The 21,423-nt window shown below is 34.7% G+C and overlaps 1 protein-coding gene across 1 annotated transcript in view; it reads left to right on the top strand.

Annotated features, from left to right (window-relative positions):
* The window catches only part of THSD7A (thrombospondin type 1 domain containing 7A), a 465,539-nt gene that overhangs the window by 345,801 nt on the left and 98,315 nt on the right, over window positions 1-21,423 (top strand). Inside the window, exons 7-8 of the mRNA XM_003252566.3 lie at window positions 6,975-7,169; window positions 17,338-17,572. Of these exons, the coding sequence (XP_003252614.2) occupies window positions 6,975-7,169; window positions 17,338-17,572 (430 nt within the window). The remainder of the gene's footprint in view (window positions 1-6,974; window positions 7,170-17,337; window positions 17,573-21,423) is intronic.

Raw genomic sequence — 21,423 nt, 5'->3', positions numbered from 1 at the left:
AAGTCAAATAATGTTCACAGAGGAAGGAAACTGAGTACTAAAGGAAGACAGCGAGAGATGGGGACACCAGGCATGAAGAACAGTGTTTGCAAAATGTCAGAGGAGTGAAAAAGCAGCATGTCAGTTCATGGAAAAATGAAAGCTTTCTGTGGATAGAATGTAGGGAAAACGTGAGGCAATGACAGAAGATTTCTATTTTCTGTTCTGGTAAGGAAGTTGGTTTTCAGCTAATATATATTGGAGAGACTATAGTATTCAGACTTAGATTTTAGAAACAGACCCTTGGGATACAAGGGAAATGAGATACAAGAGAATCCCGGAGAAAGTGTGCAAAGATTTGGAAGAGAAAATGGATTCGAGATTTTTAAAATCAGGCTCACTACCTGGATATGGTAGCAAAAATAATGCAGGGATTAAAATTGACTTGGAAACTTTCCATTTAAAATGAAGCAATATGTAGTTCATTTTGAAAAGGGGAGTGAAGAATGAGGCATAAGTCTCAATTCATGGGTCTTCAGTAAGCTGAGGGTGATTCTGGATCTACATACCTTATGGTTGTTAAGAGAGTTCAGATAAGATGGTTATATGAAAATGTTTTCTAGAAAGGTGCATGCAAATATAAGACTCCATTTTTTCCCTCTTCTTTTGTAAACTTGTATTGGTTATCAATAAATAAATATGTAAAGACTATCACTATCAAAAGTCAATGTGAATTTTTAAGATAATTTCTGAAGAACACAAAACATATCAAAAACTCAGTAATAATTATTGGAGTTACTCTGGATTTTGTATAGATCTGGCAAGAGAAATCTAATCTCAAAATTACAATCCTAGGATCTCTCTAAATAATGTGCTTTTTAATCTTGGCTCTGTGTCTGGTCCCTCTCTGCTTCAATTTCTCCTTTCTGCTTACAATTCCATTATGTTGATGAGTTGCAATTTTACAGGGGAGGTGCTTTGCACATAGCACTATTGTGACTGTTAAAATCAACCATAAAAGTTGCTCATTTCTATGATTTAAAAAAAATCCGGATAATTCAAGAGGCGTTTAGAGAATAGGCAGAACATTGACATAGTTTTGCTGTGTCCCCACCCAAATATCACCTTGAATTGTAATATTCCCCACGTGTCAAGGGTGGGACCAGGTGGAGATAATTAAATAATGATGTTAGTCTCCCCCATACTGTTCTCGTGGTAGTGAATAAGTCTCAGGAGATCTGGTAGTTTTTTTCAATGGGAGTTCCCCTGCACAAGCTCTCTTGCCTGCCACCATGTAAGGCATGCCTTTCCTTCTTCTTTGCCTTCTACCATAATTGTGAGGCCTTCCCAGCCATGTGGAACTGTGAGTCCATTAAACCTCTTTTTCTTTATAAATTACCCAGTCTTGGGTATATCTTGATTAGCAGCATGAAAATGGACTAATACAAATATGTGTATATTTTGCATTAAAATACAATTGATTATATGTTTAATGTATTAATTTTTGCATTCTTAGCTCAATTCCTAAACCAAAGAAACATTGAAACTATAAAAATGTTGATAAACCGTGGTTTATCTTTTATGTTTTATTTAGGCTCTAACACAACAAATGCAATAAACTTTCAGTATATACTTTTACCAAGGAAAAAGACTATCCACTGACCTCAATTCTCATTTTGTGTTTCTATGGTAGTCTTCATGAATTTTTATAGTAATTATCTCAAACAGATGTTTTAGTCTCTTATCCTGATAATAAGAGATACAGTTGAATAAAAAGGAATAGTTTGGGAGAGCTCATGAGAGTGTGGTGGCATTCATGAAAATAGACAAAACAAGGGAACATTTAGGGGTGACTATAAAACGTCAAAATACATGTTTAAGTTTATTAGAATAGTGAATTATGAAAACATTTTCTTAAAATTACATTTGTGAAGAAAGATAAATGGGGGAATACAAATATAGACATTTAAATCTCATTTTGAGTTTACAAAAATAAACCAAAGCATTTTCATTTTATATCTCAACCTCTTTCATAGGGTATTCCAAATAAGTTTAAACAGTATATGCTTCAGTTAAGTCCTCAAAGTAAGGTGTAAATTGTAAAATGTAGACAATGATTCATTTATTTAGTCTGTTTTATAAATTTTATGTATTTCAGCAGGTTTGGTTATAATGCCTAGACCTTTGTGGGTGAGAAAAACAAAGTTATATAAATGCAAAGCAATCCTTTGAAACCATTTATGTTTGTAAATGTATGCCAAAAAAGATAGTATATTTAATATTAATACACAAAGGCAAGCATAAGGAGGATTCTAAGTGTTTATGACATCACGATCAAAATCTAGCTAAGAAATTGTCCTCAGAGAGACTAAAGAAAAACAAGTTGTGTTGGTTCGTACCTACACCAGTGATAGAACTACACAAATCACAGTAGTGATAATCAGATGTGTCTGTCCAGATTTAATGGGATACACACTTGGATAATCAAAGTCTCAAATAGTTCTATAGTGGGGACATCTGGTGGATGAATATGTACCTGTGGATGAATATGTAACTGTGGCGCTGCTGATACGAAAAAGTTGAATTCCCATAGTGCTAAGCAGCAAAACTTCCATTTCTCTATGTAGATGGGTATAAATTAACCTGATATTTAGATATGTGCATGTTTAATGTACTCCTATTTATACTCTGAAGTAATGTTATGCAACAGTTCTTATCCAATCAAAATAAAGTGTATCAATCCGAAACAAAATTTAATGTGAGGAAGAGGGATGAAATTATTTTCTGCTATTCTTGTAAGACCTTAAGAGTAGAGTAACATCTTATAAGTAAGACTCAGTTAACCTTATAAGTAAGATAAAATCAATAGCCTCAAAAAGTGGCTGGAATTGACAAGTTATGAAGTTGCCTGTGATAGCTATTGACCCAACTTTTTATTTTATTTTATTTGCCTGTGGTTTCCCAGATGACTTATGCCTGGAATGCTGAAGATTGAGCTTAAAAAGAAGACAGCTCCTAAGGGTTCCAATTAGCTGAGTTGATTAAAGCATTCATTGAAAGCAAAATCAAAAATTTAATGATTCCATATTCTCATAGATCAATTGCTGTTTGTTCAATGGCTGTGAGCCAAAACATGTCACACTGGACTCATCAACAATGCATGTCTTTGTATTTGAAGCACTGTGTGGCTGGCAACATGCATCACTGTGTTGACAAACAACTTGAGAGTGCCTGTTTCTTGACTTCTTTGGAGGCAAAGGCTTATCTATTATTTACTGCCTTGGCATCCTCAGTTCTCCACCAAGAAGAACCCCAATCTAGTTCAAAAGCAGATTGGGGTATTGGTCAGAACTCATTTCAATTTTCTGTTCCTTTCGTCAAACTTCTGCTATTTGAGAAAGGTAACTTAACCTTTTTGAGTGTCAATTTCTTTTAAAGTAAAAAATAGATAGTAATACCAATGTCAAAAGGTTATTGTGAGAATTAGCTGAGATGACGTATACAACATTCATACATTCTTAGCGTAGTGCCTGACAGAAGATGGGCATTCAGCAACTATTCATTGAATAAATGTTTTCAGCCACAGATACTCTGTATGAAGAGAAGTATAAAGAGAATCTCCACAGAGAAGCAAATGCCATTAGGTATGAAGTCCAGATGAATTTGTTTTACATACCTGCCTGTCAAGAGACAATCTGGTTCTAATCAAACCAGAAGACAATAAATGGAGAAAAATTCTAGAGCATTGTTTCTTAGATTTTATGTGCATAGAAATTACCTGGGGATCTTTTAAGAATGAAGGTTGAGTCTGGGTGCGGTGGCTCATGCCTGTAATCCCAGCACTTTGGGAGGCTGAAGCAGGCAGATCATGAGGTCAGGAGTTCAAGACCAGCCTGGCCAGTATGGTGAAACCCCTTCTCTGCTAAAAATACAAAAATGAGCCAGGCATGGTGGTGCACGACTGTAGTCCCAGCTACATGGGAGGCTGAGGCAGGAGAATCGCTTGACCCTGGGAGGTGGAGGTTGCAGTGAGCCGAGATCTCACCACTGTGTTCCAGCCTGAGCAATAGAGTGAGACTCCATCTCCAAAAAAAAAAAAAAAAATTAAGGTTGTGATTCAGTGGGTTGAGTCTGAGAGGCTGCATTTCCAGCAAACTCCAGGGGATGCATAAGCTGCTATCCACTGAATACACTTTCACAAGGCCCTAGAGCACTTGAATGCATGACAAGAAATACTGTGCTTAGATCTCTATTTGTCTAGACCAACATTCTATTTCCTAGCACAACTTAAAATTTATGTACTTATTTAACAAAAAATGATTTAGTGCTTCCTACGTGTCAGGCACTATTCTAGGTTCTAAGTATAAAGTAGCAACCAAGACAGATACAGATAACACCCTCATTTAGTCTAGTGGTAGTCAGACAATAAACATATTAACCAATTAATTAAAATAGGTTCTAGTGGTGATTAAAAGTATAATGAAAATAAACTGAAGTGACTGGGAGAGTGTGTATGGTCAATGAAATCTCCTCTAGGAAGGAGAAAATTGAACTGAAACCTGAATGTTGAAAAACAGGATTCTGTGTAAGACCTGAAATTTTCATACAAAGTGAAGAGAAAGTGCAAAACTGCTGAGACAACAATGGGCTTTGTTTGCAGGAAGAAAGGGAAAAAAGTCATTATGGCTAGAACATAAAGCTTCAACCTAAATGTGAGACAGTGATCAGAGCTGTAAAGAGGGACAAGATCATACCTGGAAGGATTGGGGATGGTACAGAAATCATTCTAAAACCATCAGGGAAATCCCAGATGTTGGTTCTTAGATGGGTCTTAACAGTTCCACAGAGGATTAAGGGTGGTGGAAGGAATGATCCTACAGGAAAGTACACCTGGCCAAGCAGAACAAGATGATTGAAAAAGAGCTAAAATAAGATATGAGACACAAACTGGGCGGATGGGGGCGCGGGGGGGATGCAGAAAAAAGCATAACTTAGAAGAGAAGGTCAAAATTGCACATTTATTTGGTTTACATGACAACAAACAAAAATGCATTACTTATGCCAGGCAAGCTAATCTAACGGCACCCTTGTAGCAAAGTCTGCATTGCCACAGAATAAATATTTTTCTGAATAGAAAAGATTAGGTAACTATTAGAGGATAAATAAAAATATAACTTTTGTTAGATATAGACTATAGCCCCAAACTTTTCTTGCTTTCCACAGAATATTGGAAACAAAAGTGAGAGAAGGTAGATGGTACAATAAAAGAGAGCGGTGAAGAAAATAAGCTATAAGAGAGCACCCCTTGGACTAAGAAAAAGCCTAGTAGAAAAAAGACTCGTCATTATTATGTCAAGTGTAAAATATTAAATGCTTTATACCATAATGATTTTCATACTCTACCTACCTACCTATATATCTACTATCTGTTTAGTACATTGTTTTATTGGGATACGTGCCAAACCCCAACGCCAATAAAAACAAAATTTAAGAGCTCCCACAGATTAGAGTAGCTAAATAAGAATGAATAATAAAATGTTTACTCAATTGCAATTTTAATGAGCCTTCTTTACTTACTAGTGAGTAATGATTTAAGGCCTTGCAATGTAGTGGCTATTAACACGTAGGTGCATTCCAATTGACCTCTGATTTTTGTCTCATGATTAAAGTCTCTGCAGGCTAGTAGTTATTGACATGTTAGAGCATTTCCAATTTACTCTGATTTTATGTCTTGTTTTTAAAATATATGAATAAAGGAGTGTACATTAAAATGATGCTCCTAACTCCCCTGAGAAACAGCTTGGAGAATTTTGTTCAGTAGCCACTCTAAGGAATGGCAAGGTGAGTCACCCTTTCTAATCTGAATGCCTAATGCAAGGCACACACTTTTTATATGTTCACCCAGAATTATGATTATATTCTGTGGCAAAATAGCAGGTTAATTTTTGTTTGATTGTGTATCACTTCATTCTGTTCTGTTCCATTGACCTCGTTAACCACCTATATTAATCAACTAAACCATAGAATTCAGACTTTTTCTCCTACCCTGTTTTGGTTATTCTGTTGGTTGTTTTTGGCATTTATTAACAGCAGCAATGTTTTGTTTCTCATTGGCCTTTTATGTATCTCATTTCACGCATTCAGCAAATATTAAATGAGTGTCAATTTTGGGGCCAATCTCTAGAGTGTCAAGGGCAAAGTGAGGGAGTGGAGTGAGATGAGGCTAGGAAGAGAAACATAGCCAGGTCATTTGAGGTCGAGGTCTTGTAAACTTTTGAAAAATCTGGCCTTTATCTTAAGAGCAACAGGGAACTAATGAAAAATATTAAGCACTGGAGTGACACCACATTACTTCTGCCATTAGTTTGTTTTGTATTGCTTCCCTCCCTCTCCAGTTGGGATCACCTTAAGCAGTGACTTTATAATGTTATCCCATCATTTACATTTCCTGTCTATTTCCAACTAACAAACAATTTTTTATGAAAGAAGAAGGTTGCCAATTATATGAAAATAAGTACTTTGAGAGACACAAGAGAGTTTGTAAATAGACACCTATTAGTTGGTTCCTGAAAACATATGATAGATGCTATGGATAGAGTCATTATTTGTAAATCATAGCTCATCTCCAAAAAAGAAATAAAGAGGGGACATGCTTTGTTGATGCTCCTTATTACAACTTAATGGTACAAGTATAAAAATTAATACTTAATGGGCAGGTATCTGTGGTGTAAGAATACTCTCAGCAATGTGCTTGATATACCCTGATAATGAAAGAAGCCTCATTTAGGGTCATGAGTGTATGTGTGTGTATATGTGCTTGTTCCTGGCATTCTATTAACATCTGGCTATAGTAGGCAATCCCTCTTTTGGCTATGTTTTTTTTAAGTAAGATCAAAAGAAAGATATTATAACTTATCTGGGTGTCCCTCTGGTTTCAATTGCTCACTTTACATTAATTTAACAATAATAGCTGTTGGTGGTCATGTTTTCCCCAGGAGAAGAAGTTGACAGACAGCTGTGCAGAGATGCCATCTTCCCCATCCCTGTGGCCTGTGAGGCCCCGTGCCCGAAAGACTGTGTACTCAGCACATGGTCTACGTGGTCCTCCTGCTCACACACCTGCTCAGGGAAAACGACAGAAGGGAAACAGATACGAGCGCGATCCATTCTGGCCTATGCGGGTGAAGAAGGTGAGTCGCCAGCTTCAGACGCCATCTAGGTTCGTTTCAAAAGTTAGTGTGCACCTTTTTTGTGTAGCCTGAATAAGATGATATTCTATGAAAATCAACAACCAGAAATTCAGCCATCCAAGATTTAATATCTGTTGATGTGCTGAGCAATTTGATTCTGTTCCCCAAAATTAATCTTGAAAATGGATCTCTAACAAAGGAGGACTTTTTAAAAGTGAACTCATTTTGCTTTTTCCCACCCTTCCAGTCATTAGAGTTCTTTGTAAACCAAAGTGTTACCTTTAAAAAGGTGTGAAAATGGCTCCAAAATTCCAGATCTTTCATTGTTTTTTTTTCTGAATTTCAGAAGTCAGTTTTATCCTTTGAAAATCATATCCTACCTTCTCATAAATAAGTATATATATCCAATAATAAAGTTTATTTAAAATGACAAGAATAGCTACTGTTCAACCAAAAATTGCAATTTTCAGTTTCTTTGAGTTTCTTGAACATAGGCTCTGAGATCCAGAAATCTCTTATGTAAATTTTGTTCATTTTTAAAGTATGTTGCTCCTAAATCTCTTCACCCTATAGGGTGAATAAAGCATGTTTGTCACATATTCAGACCTCACTTGCAAGCTTTATTGCCAAGAAATACAAGGCTCTTGGTAATTGTCTCTCAAGATGGTATCCAAATGCTAATTTGGCCTCTGTGTGACTGGGTAATATAATGTCATACTTAATCTTGTCATTCTGAAAAATAACACGAGAGTGAGAAAAGCACAAAAGTAAATCAAGTTTGTTCACATTAAGGTATGTTCTTTCTCAAGAATATAAGTGTATATTATTTAAACATTATCAAGCTAAATGACTCTTTGTTCACATTTAGCACTGATAAATAATTATCTCTATTTGTAATAAGCATAACATTTTATGTTTTCCCCAAATTATCGATTTGGGGAGAGTTTTGCGTTGCCTATACCTTTCTCTACTTATCTGTTCATGAAGTATTTTCGTGATAGAAACATAGTGTTCCTAGTCAAATTTGCTATCTGTGTGTGTAATAACTGCAAATCTATAACTACCTTGACCTTTGCACATGAATGTTACATGAGTAAAACAAACATTTAACATACAAAAAAGCCAACCTGTGTGAAATTTTAGAATTTTCTTTGTAGTGTTCAAAAACTTTTTCCTACCACCTTAATATATATTTAACTCTTTGCTACAAAAAAAAGTGTATCTATTGAAAAAATAGAACCTTTTACAAAGAAAATTATATTTCTTGTGTTGTCAAACAATGACTCTAACCTTGTGAAGATTGTATGCAGGCTTCAAACTCTATCAGCTCAGATTATGCCTTGGGCTTCATTAAAATTAGATCTGTGGTCACCCTGCTTCCTGTAAATTCATTATACTCTGCAGACACTTGCTGTGTGACAATTAATGAGTGACTTTTCACCCCCCCGAGTCACATGGCAAGGATTTTGCTATGCTTGCAGAACTCGCCAGATCATTATTCCTGTAGACCTGATGCTTCACACTGAAAGGTCATGAAATGTTTTAAAAGCAGAAATTTGTGATTGCTCTTTGATAGGTATCATCCACTTAGTTTGAAAGGGTAGGGCTTCAATAATTTTTAATTAAGTTTAGTGGTTGCATTATAAGCAAGTCATGCTGGAAAGTTATAGATGTTTATATAGTAAATCATAAAGGCATTAATTCAAAACAATATAGTTTTGTTTTAATTGACATGTAATAATTGTATATATAGGGTGCAGTGTGATGTATCAATATATGGATAAATTGTGTAATAATCAAATCAAGGTAATTAGCATATCCATCACCTCAGACATTTATCATTTCTTTTAGCAAGGGCATAGAGAATCCTCTCTTCCAGCTATTTTGAAATATATAATACATTATTGTAAAGCATAATTTTAAATGGAAGCCATAAAAGAAACTCTGTCAATGCTACTTGTCTCTGCTGCTATTTACCTCTGTTAATAACATTTATAAAAGCTGGTATAATTATATGAAATTTATACTTCAAAGCCTATTTAGTACCTATTATTTGTTGGACACTGAAACATGTTTTATGAGAAATTTGTACTTCAGAGCCTACTCCGCACCTATTATTTGTTGGACACTGAAACACATTTTCTCTTACTCAAAATCTTTCCTAATTCTGAACTATTTTTAATGATTTAGGAACAGCATCTGTAGGAAGTTTTAAAATATGTTTCTCTGCCACTTAGATAATCCTTTGTAATTCTACACAAAAGTAGGTCTTTCTATTATTCTTCAAGAATTAGTGCTTTGTGTCATAAATGTTCTTAAATTTCTGTGGATCAGACACTGATTGTGATAACTTTAAAGGGAAGTGCCACATTTGAGAAATGATATATAGAGTGTTTAGACAAGAAATTATATGATTTTCTAGGGAAATAACATATAGGACAAGTCCATGTGAAAAGTAGATCTGGATTTATGAAATAAATGCTCCAACCTATACTTTCATTTGCCTTAATCAGAATGCCACTATTAAACAATACTGAAGGCTAGATAACTCCTTGTAATTAATAAGGATAGGCTAGGTTGTGCTTCAGTAATGGACAGCCCAGACATTCAGGAGCTTAAAAGAACAAAGCTTTATTTACTTCTTCCTCATGGAAATTTAGCTACAGTTTTGGGTAACTCTCCAGGGCAATTTGTCCTTCATGAAATGTCACAACATTGCATCACCATATGAAGACTTGGTTCCACAATCTTCATGTGCCAGAGGAAGAAAATACTTGGAGAATCTATCTGTCGATTTTAAGCATCAGCAAGTAAATTCTCCCATCTAAGAGTGATTTATGTCATTTCTCACATTTCATTGTTAATGTAAGTTGTATAACTGCCTAACTTCAAGGAGAATGAGGGAAATATAATCCTACTGTGTGCTAAAACAAGAGGAGTATTGACTAGTACTCTTACCCCTGATTTACTCAGTGTTCTTATTGTGTATCGGTGTGTATATATGTATCTATCTATCTATCTATCTATCTATCTATCTATCTATCCATAGGTAGATGATAAATAACTATTCCATATGGCCCCAATCCAGTAGATAAAACAGGGCTCTCTGTTGTGAAAATGTTAGGATTAATTATTTTTGTTCCTCTGAAATGAATGACAGAATGATAGAATGGCACTTTCTCTTCCTCATACTGCACTTCTTTTCTTTCTTTTCCTTTTGCTTTTCCTTTTCCTTTCCTTCACTTCCTTTTATTGCTAGGCTCTTTTTCTCCTTTCCTGAACAATTCTATCCAAAAAGCCGTTTGGTAAAGCCAAGCAGCTGGGCATCTGTGGGTTGTCAGAGATCTAGAGTGGGTTGTCAGAGACCAACTGGGTGAGGAGCAACCAAAGTGGGAAAAGAGGTGGCCTGGCATGCAGTGTCAGAGCCACTGAGCAGGGTGAAGGACAGGGGGCACATGGGTTGTATGAGAGGATAGAAGAATGACTCAACACTGAATGTCGGAGCATAGCAGGGTCAAGAGAGAATCCCAGCATCAAGGCGGCTAGCCCAGTGTGGGGTGTCACAGCCAGACACAGTTGAGGAGGGTTTCTATCATGTGGGTGGCCTTATGTAGGATGTCAGATCATGAGCAGAGTGATGAAGATATCTTGTGGGTATAGCAATGGAAATGACAATGGGAGATGGAGTGTGGAGTGAGAAGGAATTGGCAAAATAAGTACATGTATTGACATAATAAGAGTTGGTTTTTTTATTGCTGGAGAAGAGAGTTGCAAATATGTTAGGAAAGAAAACTAGTACACTCTGTGGTACAGCGTTGGAATTGGATGTTATTAATTTATTTGAATTCGTGGTGTTCAATTTGTAAAGATAAATATAGAATAAACATCAATGTAAGTGTGCAAATATAAATATGTACATATTATATACATATATACATATATTACCCTCATTCACTGAAAAGACCTGAGAGCAGCAAGACCTCGACAGCAGTAAGTAGATGCAGCAGTCAGATCTTGGTTTCTAATACTATTGTCTAATAAAAGGAACAAGGGAAACTTTGAGAAATGGCTGATTCCACAGCTGCAATAGAAGAAGTACAAGATGGGCCAGGAGGATCTTGTGGTAGAAAGTAAAGAGAATTGTCAAAAGCCCACAGAAGCCAACTTGAATGTTGTCCCACTGACCACATTTGCAAACAATTTTAATAACAAAATAATAATACCAACAGACCATTAAATAGGAAACCATGGATTCACATTTTATATAAATAAATAAAGGAATAAATTCAATCTCATGAAAAGCATTGTAGTTATATAGTCTCAAATATTTCCCTAATAGAGAAGTCTAACAGACACCCCCTTAATCTGGTGACCAAAGTTAGCATTATCGATAATGAAGCAAATCAAAATCTTGTGTCCTCAGTGTGATATAATGAGAATATGATATCACTTCTGCGATAACTCTGTCGAAGATGCATATATAGAATCTAGTCATGAGGAAACATCAGATAAACTCTAATTGAAAGACATTGTACAAAATAATCTTTAATCTTCCAAAGTGTCTAAGCCATGAAAATGAAAAAACAATTGAAAAACTGTTCACGATTTAAGGAGACTAACAAAGTGTGACATCTAAATATAATGCTTGATTCTGAACTAAATCATTTTGCTATAAAGGACATTTTGGGACAGTTGGCAAACTTGAATGTGGTCTGAGGATTCAATGGTAATAACTTGTCTGTTTATATTCTGATTTTCAGATTTTGAATATTTAATTGCTTATGTGTAGGAGAATGCTCTTGATCATAGGAAGTACACACTAACATATTTAGGGTGATGGACATCGTTTCATCCTTTTCCAAGTGGTCCAGGAAAAGAAAATTATTTATATCATACTTTTAATTTCACTGTAATTTTGAAATTGGTTCAAAATTAAACATGAAAACAAATTTGTATATAATTGCTTTCTAAACAAGCTTTTTTTTTTTTTTTGAGACGGAGTCTCTCTCTGTTGCCCAGGCTGGAGTGCAGTGGCCCAATCTCGGCTCACTGCAACCTCCACCTCCCAGGCTCAAGCAATTCTCCTGCCTCAGCCTCCTGAATAGCTGGGATTACAGGAGCACCACCATGCCTGGCTAATTTTTTGTATTTTAGTAGAAACGAGGTTTCACTATGCTGCCCAGGGTGGTCTCAAACTCCTGAGCTCAGGCAATCTGCCCACCTTGGCCCCCCAAAGTGCTGGAATTACAGGCACGAGCCACCGTGCCTGGTGCTTTCTACACAATCTTGAGTAACATATAACCTATTATCAATGTACAAAAATTGTCATAAAATGCTAATTATTGAAATGTCATTTGGAAACCAAATCACAAGTACTGGCAACTGGTGATAGGTAATGTACTGGAGAAGGTAAAATTAGTTCTTTACACTTAAAAAAAATGGTGTGTGTGTGTGTGTGTGTTTGTGTGTGTGTGTATCTTCCAGAGGCTTGACTTCTGGTTAAATAAAAGTGATTCACTTTTTAATATTCTTGCCTTAACGTATAAATATTGTATAAACTGAAGGAGTTGTCTCCAAAGATATTTTAAAGTTATGTTAGGAGATTCTAAAGGGAGACAGCCTTTTAATACTTAAGCCTGGCATATTTTTAATATAAATAGTTCAATTTCAACAAAAAGTTAAAAATTAATGTTAGATTTTTAGCTTTATCAATTTTTTGAACCTGTATTGTAGATCCTAACAAACTTCATTTAAAAAGGAAAAGGTTATTTTTTAAATGTTTCCCACTGGGTATAACAATTTGTTAATTCTTATGATATAGTTAATTATTCTTACAGAGCAAAAAAAAAAAGGAAAGAATATTTATTTTTGTTAAGTTCAATATGACCTGATAGAACTTAATCAACCAAATATTAATGTCTTTACACCTATCTTATACAAGCAGAGAATAGATGCAGATGGAAATAATTTATGTCATTTTTTTTCTCAAATAATTAATTGTCTTCAGAAGTCATATTTTACAATGCAAAACATTGAGAAGAATATTTTTATTTAACTTGTTCAATTTTTACAGCTAAATGATTTTAATTATAGTAACCAGGTAGTACCCATATTCCCTAGAGAAATTTGAAGAACCCAGGATTCATTACATGTATGCATATATAAATGTTTTATATATATATATATGTACTTACAACTCTGATTTCTAAGTAAATAGTATCACTTCCCCATTCACCCACTATTGACCTTGAAAAGAGAGTTCTGCTTCAATCTGTCGCTACTTGACCGCCACACAGGATTTATGCAGGCTTCACGGTGGACAGTCTTCTGCCTGTTTCTGCAAAGAAAAACTGGGAGGTGGGGCTGTGCTGCAGCAGAATCTTCTGAGGTACCCCACAGCTAATGCTGTTCCAATTCAATACCCCCAAAGCATATCCTTGCCAATGCACTTTTCACCCAGCAGTGGTCTACTGTCAAAGGAATTCAGGCTACAATAGCAGGAAAACTTAGAAGCACCTTAAAAGTATAACTTATAGTATTATGATAATAGTACTCTTCACACTAATAGCTTCTTTATAACATAAGCGCAGTCTACTTTCTTATTGTTGTTGCCAATTACTTTCTGATGTGAACTCTACACTCCAATTGACTATGTCAATATTGTTCATTCCCAAGGTCACACCTGCCTGCATGCCTTTGCTTCTGTTTATTTATTTTTCTACTTAGATACTATTCTTTTTTCCTTCTGTCCCTTCCCAGAATTCTGCTTGTTGAAATCCTACTCCTTCAAAATTTTTCTCAGTGCCTTTTTCAATCTGAGGCATTCTTCAGACTCTAAAAAGTAGTGAAATTGTACTCTTTGAATCCCAGTTATACTAAATACCACACAATATAATTATTTCATTCTATCTAGAATTATACTCATTTGTATGCTTATCTCCCCTACTACTTTTCCCTACTACATTATGAGATCCTTGAGTGTAGCAGGAACTATTTTTAACCCCTGTAGGTATCCCTTGAAGCATCTCACATAAATGTTGTATGTATTTAATTATTGTTTTAAACAAGATCCTTTTTAAAAAATTTATCATCTGAATTGTAAGGACATAAATGCCAGAACCAGAAACATCATAGCTCTATTCAAATGTCTCCTAAGAAAGCTTTTATGAACTTGATGTGGGGAAGAAAAGTCACTTTTTTATTTCTAAGAAGTTTCACATAATAGCTGGTATTTTTGTATAACCACAGGAGTTTATTTACATAGCAGAATTTTATCAAAGTCTTATAACATTATTCCCTTTGATGGAATAATAGAAAATCTAAATGGTGGTATTAGTAAGAAACATATTTTTGATGTAAGAGGATTTTTAAAATTATGGCTAATTTTGTCATAGGTCACGTTTTATAATTTCCCCAATACTATGGAAATATCCCCAGAAGTCTGGAATTACATCTTTCTGTAAATAGATAAATTCAATATTATACCTATCAACTTTTCCACCATAAAATTATCCCCCAAACAGCATGATGCTGCTGCAATGACTAATTACTACAAACCATACCTTCAAAACTGCCATCTTCTTTTTATAATTAAGACCACATTGGGGCTTATCTGTGCAAGTATCCTGACATCAGACCAAAACTGCTGATGTATCTTTAATGTGTACTGGGGCAAGAAAATAAATAACCTTTATGTCTGTGAGCTTAACCGCTATCTCGCAGTTCCTCAACTGCGAGATAGTTTATGCTGATGTTGTAGAAGTTTTTTTCTTATCATTTTATTTCAAAGCCAACCAGTCAATTCCAATGTCAAAAACAATTTGAAGTTTTAAGATCACATTTTAAACAGCATACTTAATAATCACAGAGAAAATAAGGTAAATCAAGAAGCATATTCTTTGTGCAAGATCAGTACTTTTACTATTAAATGTAAAGACATTATTAAAATAACTATATATAAATATACATATATATTATGTCTATAATTAGCTTGTGTGAGAGTTAAGATTGGATAAATCTAGCACTTTGAAGAATGAGTAATAGGAGACTTATTTATTCTCCCCAGGCCAATTAGTATGTTTTAGGATTCATTTCTATTCAAATCCTAAACTTCTTTGTGGAGGCTTCCAGGGTCACAGAGCTGTGTGATGGAAGATAGGATATGAACTGTGACAGAGTTTCCACCATCATGAAGCAGAGAACATTAATGAAATTCTGTTTAATGCAGGTTATTCTGATGTTGAGTCTATGTTCAACACTGCATAAATGATTCTAAATTGCAGTTGAGTTCTCACGTAAACTTTCTACTGATTTATTCGCTGAATAAAGGGATGTCTTTAATCATAAGGGAAGTGATACTGGAAGATCAGCTCAGGGTGTGGTGTGGCCGGTGGCTTTACATTTGATTTTTATCCAAATCTCACATCTTGAGCCATCTTCCATGTTAGGGTCACTAGCTACTGAATTGCCTTTTCTTATTCACTTTTAACTTTTTGAACCCTACTTTTCTAAAATCTAAAGCCCACCTCTTATTATATTCAACATTTCCTCTATTTACTATATTGCAGATATTTGTTATGAGCACTCAGGGTTCCCACCATTCCACATTTCCAACCAGTTCTTTTACACTCTAAGATGAAGTCCAGAGGCTGCATAAGTTCCAATAGACCAAACTGTCAATAAAGTGAGCAACAAATTCTTCTAATACCCTGCTTTTAACAACATAAGAATTTTTGTTTTCATAATTGTCATCAGAAATAGCACAGAGTCAACAAATTGGCCTCCATAAATTCCTCACTGTTACTATGGTCACATCATTTAAGCTGTTTGGGTTCATCCGTTTAATAATTTTTAGCCCGTAGAACAGTTGTGAATGTAAAATAAAATGCCACCTACAAAGTACTGATAATGGGGCTAACACATTTTTTAAAAGTCCAGAATAACTCTTACACCACATACTATTGATTACAAAATACATCTGTTTTACCCTTTAACATCTCTGGAATAATTGCTTCTCACATTGGATGCATTTTTAAAACCTCTGTGGCCAAGCAACAGTTATGGCATAGTCGTCATTGCTTGTACATGTGAACTTTGTTGTTATTCCTGATGGAGCGATTCCATGATGCTTCTGCAAAAAACAGACAAGCAAAAACTGCTAAGACCATTTGAGGAAAGAAAATAAATCCCAGTTGCTTGCTTAAAACTTTCATTGACACCTTCTGGGGCAATTAAAAATGCTACAACATCAAAACTTAGAGATGAGTGTCAGCATCCTGGAAGAAAATTGTGGAGACAAAAGGGGAGAACGCTTTTTTAAGCAACCCTGCATCATCAGCACTTTTGACATCACAGAAGCTGATACTCAATAGGAGGACAACACAGGCTTCAGTGGGTGTGAATTAAAACTTGACTTGAAAGATTTGGAGTCTGAATGTAAATAAGTTTTAGAAATACCTTTCCCTTTATGTAAAAGAGCAATATTAAAAACTAACTCATAAAAAACTATTTCAATAAGCATACAATATAAATTAGAGCTGATCAGAAAGCATTATATCACAGTTTAATATGCAGCCACTTCTTTTTCTTTGGGACATGTAAAATGATGGTGCATTGCACAGTCAATACAACTTGAAGAAATGCGGTATTATTGTTATTCAGTGACCTTCCCACTTCCCAGTAATACTCTGGAGCATTATAAAGTATCATTCAATGTTAATATCTCTGTTTCTAATCACCCTAAAACCTAATACATTAAAGCAGCATTTCAAAAACTGTAACTAAGACTTGCAACTTGGGCAATAACATTTGAAAATACACTTCATTTTGTCCATCCACAAAGTCTCAATACCCATGTTTCTCCTTGGTCAGCAATGACATGGGCCTTGTTTGTACCTCATTTTCACTTTCTCTGGAGGGCAACGGCCTTTTTCTTAAACATCTTCCATAGACCCCTAAAGCAAGTATCATGTAACTACAGAGTTTATATTTTAAGCCAGACCATGCCAACTGAGGTAAGATTAACATATAATTTGCTTCCCCAGCAGTACAGCTGTGTGCTAAATAAGTGGCAGATATTGTTGTCAGCCATGTTAATTCCAAAGAACAGAGTATGCTAAGGTTCCTGTTGGCACCATATCTAATCTGCTATCATTGTCCATTTTTGTAGGTGGAATTCGCTGTCCAAATAGCACTGCTTTGCAAGAGGTACGAAGCTGTAATGAGCATCCTTGCACAGTGTACCACTGGCAAACTGGTCCCTGGGGCCAGTGCATTGAGGACACCTCAGTATCGTCCTTCAACACAACTACGACTTGGAATGGGGAGGCCTCCTGCTCTGTCGGCATGCAGACAAGAAAAGTCATCTGTGTGCGAGTCAATGTGGGCCAAGTGGGACCCAAAAAGTAAGAGCTTTAGAATGACAACAGTAAATCGTGTAGCCAAGTGTGCAGAGAATTGGCTCAGGCTTCACTGGCTTCATGAAATGGAACATTTTGATGCTTGTCATACCTGTTCTCAAGAGTAAGATTTGTTTGTTTTGAAAGTCAGCCACTGATAAAGCTATAACAGCTTTGAGTTTTGTACTGGGGAACCATAAATTCTGTAGAAATCTTTCTATCTGGTGCCTACTTTCTGTTTTATAGTAGCACTTTCTGCTTTTATTACGCTAGTGAGGCAATGAAAGAAGTGCTTGCTGTAAGCCTGGCTGATCAATAATGACAGTGTGCTAAGTCCTGGCAGTGTAGGTCATCCATGACCTCCTATATACCCGTAGGTTATGGAGGCTGCCCAATCTAGTTTAATTGGGTAGAAGCCTTGTATGATCTGCCTTTCATTTCCCCTAGAAAACACTATATCAAAAATACCGAAGCATACTCACTGTATCTTTCAATGTTTAGAGTAAAAACCATTTACTTCCAAGAGAGAGCCTTGGGATAGGATGAGTGTTATTATAAGTAGAAAAACTATCAGTTTCTCAGGGTGCTTATGACTACCATAATAACAAGGCAAACACTTTGCTGGAGGGGAGAACAAAGAACCAGAGAGTTGACATATTATATGTGCCTTGTGAAAAGTATAAACAAAAATAATGGCATAACTGAGCTAATCAATTCATAGAGAAAATTAATAAATCAACTCTAAAATAACTGAGGGTAAAACTTTATTTTTCAAAACTTAACATACTTTTTAAAAATTCAAATCGCCTTAGCCATGTAAGATATGAAATGATAAATGAGTCGATTTTTTGCATGGGTTTAAAAGTGGCCTCATATTTTCTAAATACTCAGCCAAGTGGTTAAATGTTGTGTGTAATCTTCAGCATGCTACCTAACTTATTCTGGCCAACAGTTTTCACAGTCTGTTGAAAGGATTTAATGAAAAATATAATAGTAATCTAAGCACTCAATAAATGTTAGAAATTGGTCTTTTTCTTAAGAATTTCAGCTACTCCTTAGTGTTCCAGGAAAATGAAAATAATGTCTCTGATGCATGAAAAACTCCAGGGAAACAAATATGAATCTCATTATGAGATGTTTGTATCTGGCCAGGGTTCCAGACATCAGGGATATTTCGCCCCACAATTTATTTGTTTATATTGCTTGAAATTAGGAAACATAGAAGACATGCCAATGAGATTTGAATAAATCGAAAGACTATTTCACATGTTTAATAGGTAGCCTCAAACCAATATTTTAATAGAAATTATGCTAAAGCTGTGATGAATCTAACTCAGGAAATTAATGTGCAGCGTATTAAAATTCAAAAGTGGTAACAGCAAGAGCAGATGTCCCAAGTCCTAGAGGATTCTGACTCTTGCTGGATCAAGAACAAAGGTAGAAATATCCACTGCACAGGCACAGGACCAACCTGTTGTGGCGCAGGATGGGGGTTATTGTGCTGAGCTTCTACCAGTGAGCTCATTCTGTTCCCGTCCCATGGTTAATCACCTTTCAAATGTTGCTGTTGACATTTTCCTCACTTATATAAGCTACAAAACATTTTTCCTGAGTAATAGATGTACATATGTACAAGTCTATATGTGAAAGAGGCTGCTGGATTAACAGCATTAAATCAGTAGGAAGGGTATCCTGAAGCCCCATGTCATACTACCACAATAATTCATTAAAAATTTGCTTCACCCTTGCAGCCTTCAGTCAATGACTCATATGCATCTTTAGACTTGTTAAATCAAATGGATGTATTTTACCTCTAAAATTCTAGGAAATCAAGCAAATGCTGTGAATTCAAAAGAAAATATTATTGCCTTTCTCCCTACATGCTAGGTTAAATTCAGTGAATTGTTTCCAATACTAGGTATATGAACCAAAAAATGCAAATTAAAAATTTGTTTTAAACTTCTCTTAATAAAACAGATTACTGTGCAATGGTAAAATCAATGTTATTGATCTTATCTATCCTCTCAGTAACAAACTTCAGTTCCTATCACATCTGTTTAATTTGACCTTGAATAAGATTTAGGGGGAAATCAATTTCTTGATTTAAACCACAAACACTAAATACAAACAGTACAAAGGATAAAAGAAGCATGTTGACTGAACCAATTGCCTTGCCAAAGGAAGTCCAAATTCATTTTATTGGATGTAATTTAGGCTGTATAATTTATCTTTGTGTGTTCATTTAACAACTTTGTTGTTTGTAATTTTGTACTCCACAGTTAGCCAAGTATCTTGCTGTGACTGTTTCTCAACTAAAACAGAATATTTGGAGGTTGTCAATGATAACATTGTAAATTTAATTGATTTATTCAGGGCTAATATCTGAGGAGCATGCAACTGACTAATGCTCTCTCATTGTTAAAGTTATAAAATTGCCTTATTTGAACAAAAGTGCTGACAATAATAATTACTGACCAATAATTTCATAGTTCCAAAAGAATTAACTGAATTATGTGTGGACTTTTGCCATATAGTGTTTCCTGGTTAAGAATGCGGGTTAAATTGTAATTCTACTGGTTTCTGATCTAACTTGTAATAATAAATTTGCTTCTATGATTCAAATCTAAATTTATTTGTTGTCCATGACTTTGAATAGTCATAGAAATTAGGAAAATTCCAGCTCAAGATAAATCAAAAAGATTATCTCTGAAGTGTTGATTCCTATGTATTTTGAAATTCACTTCCAAATAAACACTGGGATTTTAAAGTAAGAGAGGAGAGCATGGATCTATATAATTGAATAAAGCATAATATTTATGTGTGAGAAAGAAAATTTACCTACATAATTATAATACAAGATATGTAAAAAATGAAGTATCAACAAAATACTATAAAGAAATTATGGGAAATAGATTAATGATGTTGACTTTTTTCACTCATAGTTCACTTCTGAAAACCTGATTAACTTACTTGACAAAAGACAAACTTGAGCTACAAAATATTTGAATTCTCTTATATAGAGTATTTTAAAATCCTATTTCCCACTGATTTGCCAATTTATTTTAGCAAGAACTATACTCGTTGTTTAGATTATTTTTTCATTGCCTGCTAGCTTACATGGCAGGGATTTATATGACTTCAAAAGAGAATTGCTTAGGAATCAGAATAAGTTATTTGTTACTTTTGATTATATGAATGATGTTATTATATTTTACTTTTCTAAGCTATTTCTTTTTCTAGTGTTAAGGCTCATGATCAGCATTTGACCTCTAGCAATAGTAACATCGGATCGTGAAAATGCAGGGAAGAATTGGGAAATTTAAAAATTATTACTTCTCAGCCTTTTGGCTAAGCTCAAGTGTAAAAGGTTATATACTAAGTATATTTTTAATAAGACAGTATATTTAAAACCTATACATCAGCTTCCTATTATCTCTTAAGAAATGAAAGCTTATATGAAGTTAGACATTTCAGTGTTCTTCATCCTTATCTTTCTCTTGTGTTCCCAATAAATAATATATTTTTGCTGTTATTTTGAAAATAATAGTTAATTTTACTATAATTTATGTCAAAAATACAGTATTTTATTTTTCTTTAAACTACTGATTTACTATCTTTATTTATATTCACTGTTTTTGTTCCAAAAAAGATATTGCAGTTTATAAAAACATAAAAAAGATTAAATCCCATAATTTAAAACTAAGGACTAATGGAAAAGAAAACACAAATAGATACACTAAATAGAAGTAGGAATAAAGCAAAAACTGCTTATCAGATTGATTTATACAGTTTTGTTATCTTATTATTAAATATATAGTTCTTAATAAAGTATTGTGTTTTGAGTATGTACTGTGTAA

Source organism: Nomascus leucogenys, chromosome 11, assembly GCF_006542625.1.
Source record: "Nomascus leucogenys isolate Asia chromosome 11, Asia_NLE_v1, whole genome shotgun sequence".
Taxonomy (NCBI): domain Eukaryota; kingdom Metazoa; phylum Chordata; class Mammalia; order Primates; family Hylobatidae; genus Nomascus; species Nomascus leucogenys.
Note: the sequence above shows the minus strand (reverse complement) of the source record. Positions and strands in the feature narration are given on the sequence as shown.